Below are 10988 nucleotides of genomic sequence, written 5' to 3'. Positions count from 1 at the left end.
GATGGTCAGCACTCCAGGTCTTTAAATAGACAATTTCATTTTATTCAAAGTCAAGTCGACGTTTCAGTCATTACTGACTTTCATCAGGACATCTTGAAAGGACTCTTGAAGGGATTGTGGTGGCATGTATCTAAATGAGGAGGTCTCTATTGGTGGTATCTTGAATTTACCCAACAATATACCTTGGCACTCCCCTTATTTTATGATATGTAGATAACTATAACAATATCCAACTTATCACCTAAATCTTTTATCCATTCAATACAATCGACATCCAGCAGCTGTGTGATAGTCCCCACTATTGAAGCGGACATGGAAACACACGATTCTCACATTTCTTGTCTCACGGTCAAACTTGCCAAGTACACGAAGCAGACTGAGTTGCTGGGCAGGTATTTAGAAGGAATAAAGTATTACAAACGAGGTGTGTATGTGAAATGTGACACTTCTATGAATTATAACAACATGCGTACCTGCAGCTCCTCCTTAGTACTCCTCACAGTACTATTGAAACAAGTGTAATGTATACAGGTAGGGAAGCGCAGGGTTAAACGATGTGAAAAAAATTGTATCCAGGACAATCTAAAATGCAGTCCTTTCCAATGATCTGTATAAAAGAAATAATACTATGGCACAGTAAAGTAAGTAAAAAGTGTGGCCCTTGTTTATTGGAACAACTTACAAGAGGTGATGGCTCACAAAATGAGCTACAACATCATGAAAGCAAAGGCAGTCCACAAGGAATCCTCTGGTAAGTGGTGATATGAATGGATAGACTAATAGACTACTATTATTGATTGTTTTTGGTCAGCAAATTTGTCTCCTGAGGAAGCCAGGACAACACCTGGTGAAACGCGTAGAGAGGCTGATTTTATCTTCATCCATTCATATCACCACTTACCAGAGATTCATCCATTTCACATCGTTTAACCCTGCGCTTCCCTACCTGTATACATTACACAGGTATTTAGAAGACCTGGTTAATTAGGAAGGTCACAATAACCTCTGTATGCAGTGCTTACCCAAGGCCATCCCCCTAGGTGAGCTTTAGATGGTAATTGTAACCCTCTTCAATGCAATCCTGCAGAGCCCCAAGAACAAAGCTTGATAAGATACACAGAGCCTTAAGGTCTATAGGACCTCCAGAATTTTCGATATGAGATGTGATCTTTTGTGTGCATGGTTATGCTATGTATGCTATCCTCTGCAGAGTTTGCATTGCAGATGAACTAGATTACAAAGGGAGTAAAATACCCGTTTCCAGATGTGTCCTGGGCTACTTTCCAAAACCACTACCCACTGAAGACCTACATTCTGCTGCGATTCTCTACAGGTGTGACTTTTCTTTTGAACGTTAGCGTGAGACTTCAGCCTTTTTGAGAGCCCTGCCTGATGTCCCTGCCTTTCTAAGGGAATTGAATCTCCCAGAATTTGATCTTTCAAGATCTCACTCTTCATGTGAGTCATCGATTCACAGGTAGACTCCTCCACTTCATATATATGTCTGTCTCATTTGAGAAAGGTAAGGAAGACATTGCACGCTGCACAAGTAGTTGACTGTTGTTAACTACTGCTCTCACACATACCACATACAGTATACTAGACTAATTAGGACACTAAACATCTAAGCATTTTAGTTGATATATATGACCTTGACTCTCAATAAATGGGAGCTGGTCATTTCTGATGTAGGCAGGGAAATGATGTGGGTGATATGTGTTGGAGCAATCTTCAATGGTATGGATTACGTAATCTAAGTGCATCTGGTAGGCAAACAACTGTAGTGCTTTTTTTTCAAGAGGAGAATTTTTAGACAAGTCTGCAAGGCAGGGAGAGTAGGTGCTTGACATATGTGGAGAAGTAATGCTTTTCAGTGGAACAGAGCAATCAGTGTAAGTGGTTTTGAACTGGAGGGGACTTTAACTGTGAATCAGGTAAATTGTAGGCTTATCAAAGCTAAACGCAAGTAGTGAGCATAGCAGGAGGGTAAATGAGAGCAACTCTATTTAAATTAAATGAAGCAGCAGTAATTTTTATCTCAGACCAGATAACAAAATACTTAATAAAAGTCTGGGAAAGTGTTCTGTGGAGAAGCAAGGCACTAGAACTAGTTATGTGAAAGAATTGCATTAAGGATTGCCTGTAGGAAAATATGTTGGGCCATTACACACATACCTATGTTTACTACACCCCCCCCCCCCCAACATTTCAGGAGTCCAAATCAGGGCACAATGTTTTGGGCAAGAGGTGACTGGGGTGGGTGGACAACTTCCCTGAATAGCCACCTTGTGGCTCTAGCGGCATGAGGAGGCAAAGTAAGAGCAGCAGTGGAGGTATCTGCTACAACAGCATGTCCATACCTGGGAACTCTACGGGTGTCGCCCAGAGAACTCTGAGAGAAGCCCCCCTTCTCTGGTTCTGCGGTTTGAGACTCAAATTCTCCAGGTCGCAGGAGTGGGGTCCTGATACGCCCCACTCCTCACCCATTTTTCCTTTTAAATTAGAGTTTTTCCCAGGATGTCAGCCACACAACCCACCGACACCAGTGAGCAGTCCTGGCCACGTCCCGCATGGGTAGGCTCTGGGTAGCTGGAGGCCATAAGTTCCTAGCTATGAGCATGTCCCTCCGTAGATTTATCACTACCCTGGCCCATGAAAAAAAGCAAAACCAGCTAGACAGTAACTGAAAATAAGCACTGTCCAGTAAAAACCGAGGCTGCTGGGAGTTATGTTTCTGTGTATCATAAATCTGATACATCTTGGTTATAAACTGCATGATTCTGCCAAAATTTGTATTAAGCTATACAATCAAACCATGTAAATACCAGTGAAAAATAATTTATGTTTATATTACGGTATATTATATTTGATATTTAGGAATTGTGAATTCAGCAGTTACCATCTATTGTAATTAGTAATTATATAATAACCATTGCTGGGAACATTCTAAATAACATCACACTGGGACCAGGGCCGGCCCGACAATGGAGCCGAGTGGGGCAACCGCTCCAGGCGGCACTTTTGAAAGGGCGGCACTTTGCCGCCCCAAGCCCTTTTTTTTTTTTAAAGCGAAAGAGAGAGAAAGGGGCGCCGAGTGGTTTTCGCTTACCAAGCTGTCAGTACCCGCTCGGCGCCCCTCTCTCTCCTCTGTGGCGAGTCTTCCTGTTCGGTCTCGGTGCCGGCTTGTAATGCTGAGTGCCGGAAGATTTCCGGCGCTCAGCATTACAAGCCGGCAACGAGACCGAACAGGGAAACTCGCCGCAGGACTGCTGAAAGGTAAGTACAAGGGGGGGCGGCAGGGACGGAGGGAGAGGAAGGGTAGAAAAGGGGGGGGGGCGGCATTTTAAAATTTTGCCTTGGGCCAGCCCTGACTGGGACACTGACCATATGATACCATATAACAAGTGATTAAAATGAGTAAAATGTTTATAATGCCTGCATTTAAGGCAAAGCACAAACTATTTCATTCGATTAAGGAAAATCTAAAAGAGAAGCAAAGCGAAGTTCCAAAAAGAACATTCAAGTGTCTATCTATAAAGGTACCCTGGTAGTGAGTAACTGTAATTAGAAAATGGGTTAGAATCTTAAAGAATAAGGGTTCTACGTATGCCTCTCAACAATTTGGTGTGTAAGCCAGATGTAATTTAAATAGTCAAGTACTTTTTATTTTTCTGTTACTAAGAAAATTACATCTATAAATCATACAACTCCTTCTGATATACCGGTAATTGACTCTTGTACATACTTACGCAACCTATCTTCTTGGAGCTACAATAATCCATGATGATGTCTAAAATAGTTATCTCCAGATCACCATGTGTTCTGTTTCAAACTTTAGGTGACCTAGGTCATTGTGGTATAAATGTATGAGGGGAAACCATCCTGCTCAAATTAATATGCCTAGCAGGAAAAGAATCATCTGTACCTTTTGCTTGCAAATGAATGTCTACTATACAGTTAGTAGATTGTAGGTTGGCGTGATGGCACACAAAACACACAGGTGGTGGCACAATTGTGTCCTCTTGATGCCACCAGCAAACTACAACTTTGTTTCATGCCATGCTCTAATTCCCATGAACCATTTTGTTCCAGATATAGTTTGGCCCCAAAACACAAATGTCCCTTGTTTAATGGGGCACTTGGTTACCTTACTGTATCTCCACCATTGATCTCCAAATGCTTATTAGGAAAGGTGCATTGATTCTGAAAAGACCCTCAAATGTAATTCTATTCTTGTCTAGCATAATACATACATAAATTGAACCTTCTGATACTTGATTCTGTTCAGTCTCCTCATTGAGCTTTAGGAACCATTTTACTATACCTTAGTACCCAGGGATATTGAAGCATCAGTCACCTCTCTGTCAGTCAACTCATTCATGGTTACACTCTGTAACCCATCTAGGACAGTGGCGTATCTACAAGGGTCACAGCGGTTATATTTGTGACGGGGCCTGTCCCGCTAGGGGGACTGGGGCAACTCCTGTTCACGTCTTCTTATGCTGATTCAATATAGTTTAGAAAGGGCCCTTCCAACCTGGACTGCACCATTCCAGGTGGCACGGGGAGACATAAATGTACCGGGGTCACATTACGTCACGTAACCCTGCGGTGAAACCAAGGCCGATTGCACAGTGTGCGAGCAGCCAGACAGGGAGCTGCAGGAGTGGGCAGGAGGGAGTATGTATGTATGTGTGTTTGTATATATGTGTGTGTGAGCATAGATGTGTACTTGTGTGTGGGCATGGATGTGTACTTGTGTGTGAGCATGGATGTGAAATTGTGTGTGTGAGAGCATGGATGTGTAATTGTGTGTGTGAGCATGGAAATGTAATTGTGTCTGTGTGAGCATGGATGTGTGTTTGTGTGTGTTTGAGAATGGATGTGTAATTGTGTCTGTGTGAGCATGGATGTGTAATTGTGTATGTGTGAGCATTGGTGTGTAGTTGTGTGAGCATGGATGTGTAAGTGTGTTAGTGAGTATGAGTAAGTGTGTGTGTTTTTTGTGTACATGTGTTTACATATGTGTGCCAGAGTGCATGTTGGAATGGGGGGGGGCAAAGAAAACAGAGACAAGTTGTTTGGGGGCAATAATGGCACAGGCCAGTTGTTGAAATTGGGGAACCCCAAGGCAAGTTTCACACCAGGGCCCTGTGGTTTCTAGTTACACCCCTGGTCTAGGACCAAACCTTTACCAATATTTTCAGTATCATAACACATCTGCTTAAAACTGATTTGTCATGACAATTTTACATACAAATGAGCTTAAATAAAAAGGTTTGTGGCAGTATATTGTGAACTGAAGGCTGTGTTATGAAAACGTAATTTGTTATTTTCTACCTAGCTTGAAACGGAGGCACATGTGGTGTACGCTCAACAGAACTACAGCCAGATGGAATGTTCACTCATGTGATCTGCCGGCTATTTGCTAAAAACATAACAGAGCACAAGAGTTAATATGGCGCATTAAACCTTGCTCTGTGCCCAGGATCTGCTCTGTGTATTATATATTCCCCCAACTTGATACAATAGTTTCTAGAATTTTTGAAGACAATAAATGTGACCTGTGAAGTTTTGTAGCCTGTGGTTAGGACTTTGTCTAGGACTTTGTCTATTTCCTTTCTTCATAAATCCTGTCTGGTTGCCCTTACTTTATCAGACTTCCTCTACTGGAAGCAGGGAGCATACCATAGTACACACTCAGTAGATCTCCAAAGAGAGCTTTCCATAAAAATAAATGGGGTTAGCAGTAGCCAGTCACACAAACGCTATGTGATTGCCTGCTGGGTTGGTGCTACTAAACATGTGCAAAGAAGCTTCCATGCTAATGTTTTCTGATTTTAGTAGAGGCAGCCAGGGAAGCTTTCAAAACTTCAATAACTAAAGAATAAATGCTACAATTTTCATGTAGTAAAATACACTGGAGTCATTGAAAATGGAGTTCAATGTGCATTAAAACATGAAAATACAAAAATGCAACAATGTATTCTTTATTTTTTATGTGCTAGTGATATAGAATGTTTAGAAAACAAATAAATTAGCATGCTGATCCTTAAACTCATACTTAGCAACATATTTAGACTTGGCCTGGGCATGTCTCCCACCATGGCCACTGTGATGTCCTGGAGCTGTTTGTTAAGAGGCTCCATGGTGTATATACAGTAGGGTGATCTGCTACTGCCCCCTTGGACTTGCTGCCCTAGGCCTAATTGGCCTAGACCAGAATAAGCTTTGCTCATACACATACCACTGAAGAGGGATTTCCCATAAGGAGTCACTTGTAACATAGTAATTTAGGTTTAAACAGGTCCATCACGTTCAACCTGTTGATTGTGCAGAAGGCAAAAAAACAATATTGCTGTTTTAAGTAAAAATCCCCTTTAAGTCTGAATGGATGACCGATTGTTCATTACACAGTCCTATAAATGAACAGATCATCAGAAAGTGTCTGTATATATATCTGTATAAGGATAACATGTTCCCTCAAAGAAACCTTTTCCAGTGTAAATTCCACTTCTCTAGCCTTTCTTCATAAATAAAGCTTTCCATTCCTCTTGCCCAACCCAATTATTAAACAAATTAGATGATGCAGGGGCATATTATATTTGATAGAAAGAAATGCTACTCAGGCTTATATGTGATCCAGTAAGTTAGGTTTATTAGGCACTTTATATCAAAATATGTATACAGACTACAATAATATTTATACAGAGATGTATAAGGCGTGTCATTTTACTGTAATGTAACGTTCTCCAAACCAGACAGTGCTTTAGTGTGACATATCAAGATATCCAAACATTTTATTTCTGTCCCCTGAAATACTCAAATCCCTTAACCTAAAAATGCACTTCTGATTGTTTCTTGACCTCCAGAAAATGAATACAGTGATACACAGTGATACACAATATATTACACCAGCTAGAACGTGTAATCCCTTTTCATTTCAAGACCATATATTATCTTCGATGCCAGAGGAGCCCCCACAGGCATTTACACATGGCTTGTGAGGTGGTATAAACATGATTTTATGACTCTTCACCTATTGTAGAACAGTGATCATCCCAAGCACAACTCTGGTTATCGTTTAACATCAACTTATGAGTATTAGAAGATCCCTTATTAAAAAGACAACAATGAGTTTTAACATAGATCTGCACATGCATGTGTTAATAAGATGGCCTACGTTAACTGGGAACCTCATCACCTTAATGCAACTTCCATCATCATCACTTGAGAGTGTTGGAAGTTGCACTCCAGAATAAGGCATAAGGTGCTCTTGGTTCAACAAGTCCATGTTTTGGGTAGTGTTAAAACCATTGTGGTATGATGTAGTTGAGCTCACATTACACTGAACTGTTAAGCAAAGTGATTGCTATCTTTAAATGTCCTCTTACACAGTAAAAAAATGGCCATGCTGGAAAGATGATTGTAACAACGATTACTAGGTGATGGTTAGCTAATCGATAATGAATTTTAGTGAGAACAAGAAACCTATATGATTATGATACATTATAAATCCATTAACAGGATTGCTGTAGACTGTGGAGAAAAAGATTTTAGACCTCAGAATTAAGTAAGGGTTAACAAAAAGGTGAAAATGCGCTGTTTTTGAATGACAATACACAATAAAATGATCAAGCCACATCTAACTCTCACTGTATACATAAACACTGCCAAGAAAAAAAAAACAAAATGGGAAACTCTAGGAGAGAGTGGGTTGTTGTTAGATGTGATATACTTCTGATATATTTCTGATATCATCATTGGTTGTCTTGGGGTTGCTGGTGAACAATACCTTAAAACATGCTGAGGGTTATGGGCTTGATGCAGGTTTAATCCAAAAAGCCCAGCTCAGGTTTAATGTGATCTGTGTAACTGGCACAGCTTGGAAAGTCAGACAATCATTGTGTTTTGAGTGAGCAGCAATACATAAGAATAATCATCATTAGATTTGCTGCAATGACTCCTACCAAGAAGATCTCCATGCTCCTTCAAACCTGAAGGACCATGCATCACAGGGAGGTTAGATAAGCTACAATAAGGCATTTTTGAGACATGTCTGACAACAATCACTTGTGTCAAACTTTTTAAGTTGTAAACAAAATACAAAACAGTTGAATTTTATGTCCTTTGGATGATCCATTTGATATGATATCGGTCATTTTAAAGGCTCTATACATATAATTTGTTGCTTAGGGCTTCCTGTAGTTCAGTAGACCCCTTAAAGCATCACGCTGACAGCCACGCAGTTGTTAGTGGGAATGATTTTACGCTTAAACGTGAACATCTTCTTCAACTCACTGCGGAATCGGTCATGTAGCCAAGCATACAGGAAAGGGTTGCAGCAAGAGGAACTCATGGCAAACCAGTGGCACAGAAGCTGAATAAGGAGGAAGTAGTGCTTGTTGATGAGGTTGATGTCAATGTCCCTGATGATGTTGAAAACGTGAATGGGAAGCCAGCAGATCCCAAAAGCTGTCACCACCAGGACAATAAGTCTAAATATCTTTCGCTTGCGCAACCTGTCAGTCTCAGCTTGGCTCTGCGTGGGGTGACCAGGAACGACTCTGTTCTTCAGCTTGACAGAAATGCAGATATAGGACAAGGATACAGCTGATAAGGGGAGGATGTAGGTAATTATAAGGGTGCTGTACGCATAGGCCAGTCTCTCTGTCTCTTTACCCACCCAAAATTCTTCACAAATTGTAAATCCTTCCTGCTGGAACTCTATGTGATAGGTATGTGCAATAGCTGGTCCAACCAAGGCACAGGAAAGAAGCCAGATCCCTCCCAAGACATAGACGCAAGTAGTAACAGATATCCTTTTCTTCAAAGGGTGGACTGTTGCATAGTATCTGAAACAAAAGGGAATACTGTCAATCAAAGATATTACTATTTCACAATTTACCTTCTTAACAATCTTCTGAGAACCTCTGATAAGTAATGTTGCAGCCAAAGATAACGGCAGTAACCAACAGAGGTTATTAAACCACCCACATATGCAATACAATTCAAAAATGAGTGCTACTAGTAATAATAATAATAATAAGAAGAATAAGAATAATGTGATTATGTAAATGTTTCTATATATTGTAGTAAATTAACATAAAATGTACATATTTTGTTAATTCATTTAAGATATTTAGCAATAAACATGATTTTCCTAGGTGCCATATATGAAATATTTTCCAGCAATGTTTTTAGGAGCCAACTTAGTAAAGTGCCTAGTAAAGGCAAGCTGTCTCCACAATCATCTGGGATTTGACCTGGTGTCTCAGGGTGAAGTGCCTCTTGGTCACTTTTGGGCAGGGGAGCAGCATTTGGCCATTATGACCGCCTGCCTGATTTTCTTACTACTCCCAGCCCAGAAGGAGAGCTGTCGATAGTCCATCTGGGAAGCCCCCAGGTATAGGTATGACACTAGCATGGATCTTAATGATGTGTGTATTTATTTATTATGAGACATATTTCTCAACATATCTCCTTCTTATAGTGTATAATAAACACTGCATTTATCTGTTATACATTAAAGCTGCACACACGTGTACCCGTTTCTTACATAGTTACATAGTTAGATAGACTGAAAAAAGACATGTGTCCATCAAGTTCAGCCTTTCCCATATCTTTTTATTTCTTACTGTTGATCCAAAAGAAGGCAAAAAAACCCCAGTTGTGGATCTTTCCAATTATACACAAACAGGGAAAAAAATTCCTTCTTGAATGGCAGTCCGATCTCTCCTTGGATCAAGAAGCTGTTTCTACATAATTTAACCCCTTGATGGCAATTGCCGCTCCGGGCACGTCACGGAAAATCAAGTCATTAACGACAAATGACGTGCCAGGACCGGCATGTCTTTAAACGGGTGCAGAAAGCGATCTACTTTCGCTTTCTGCACCCAAACGGCGTTGCTGTAATGCCTCGACCTCGAGGCATTCAGCAACGCCACTATCAGCACTAGGGGCCATCTCTGGCCCCTCCCCGGGGCGTCAACATCCGCCATACATTGTGTTTTAAAAGCGTTTAGGAGGCGATCAACGATCACCTCCTAAACTTAAATGGTGTCGCTGGAATGCCTCAATCAGGAGGCATCCAGCGACACCAAACACTTACCTCTGGATGGACTGTGACCGCTCCGGAGAGCGGTCACAGCCGCAGCTGCCGGTGATCTTCACCATCAGCAAGATGGCGGCGGCACGGGAAAAAAAACAATAAAGACGAAAAAGTTCGCTAGACGGTCTCCAGACCCTCTAGAGAACTCTGGCTCTACTTGCATTCAACCATGCAAGTCAATGGAGCCCAGCTTTCTAATCACAGTGTGATTAGTAAAAATAAATTAAAAAATAAAATTAATAATAGTTAGAAAAAAATAGTAAAATGTAAAAATAATTTCCCACTGATGTCACTATCAGGGGAACCTTCAAGTTGAAAAAAAATGTTAATTTTTTTTTTAAAAAAAGGCAAAAAAAATCAAATATATATATAAAAAATATATTTTTGTGAGCAAGTCCTAAAATTAGCATATTAGCTTAAAACAATTCTCGCATGGAAAGAGTTAAAATACTGGCATATTAAATGCCCATGGGGTGTCTACTTTAAAAAAATGTATGATTTGATGGGGTAAATTGAATTGGCCGGGTTCAACAATGTCCCAAATAACACGGGGGGAAGGATGGCCACACATCTAATTTCCAGTTAGAAAAATGCACATGTACCAAATGTGGCCTTTTAGTTCCCCCCAAAAATGACAAACCCATGCATGTGGGGTATCACTGTACTCAGGAGATGTTGCTGAACACATATTGGGGTGTCGTGTGACAGCGGCATATACCAGGAGCTGTAAATTCATACATTACATAGGTGTGTGGAGGAAAAATACACACAAAAGAATACTACTGCAAAGTTTGAAAACATTCTGGTGGTAAAATGTGTGCATTCAAAGAGTTAAAATACCAGCATTGAAAATACCCTGGGGTGTCTAGTTTTCAAA

General features: G+C 40.6%; 1 protein-coding gene across 1 annotated transcript in view; it reads right to left on the bottom strand.

The window, feature by feature from the left end:
- Positions 1 to 8221: 8221 nt before the first annotated feature.
- The window catches only part of LOC149300126 (prolactin-releasing peptide receptor-like), a 28160-nt gene continuing 25393 nt past the window's right edge, over positions 8222 to 10988 (bottom strand). The window contains exon 2 of the mRNA XM_089485750.1: positions 8222 to 8855. Within this exon, the coding sequence (XP_089341876.1) occupies positions 8222 to 8855 (634 nt within the window). The remainder of the gene's footprint in view (positions 8856 to 10988) is intronic.

The sequence above is a fragment of the Sceloporus occidentalis genome, unplaced genomic scaffold (genome assembly GCF_023333645.1).
Source record: "Sceloporus occidentalis isolate IW3139 unplaced genomic scaffold, rSceOcc1.0.p SCAF_26, whole genome shotgun sequence".
In the NCBI taxonomy this organism is placed as follows: Eukaryota; Metazoa; Chordata; class Lepidosauria; order Squamata; family Phrynosomatidae; genus Sceloporus; species Sceloporus occidentalis.
This window is presented reverse-complemented; position numbering and strand designations above follow the sequence as displayed.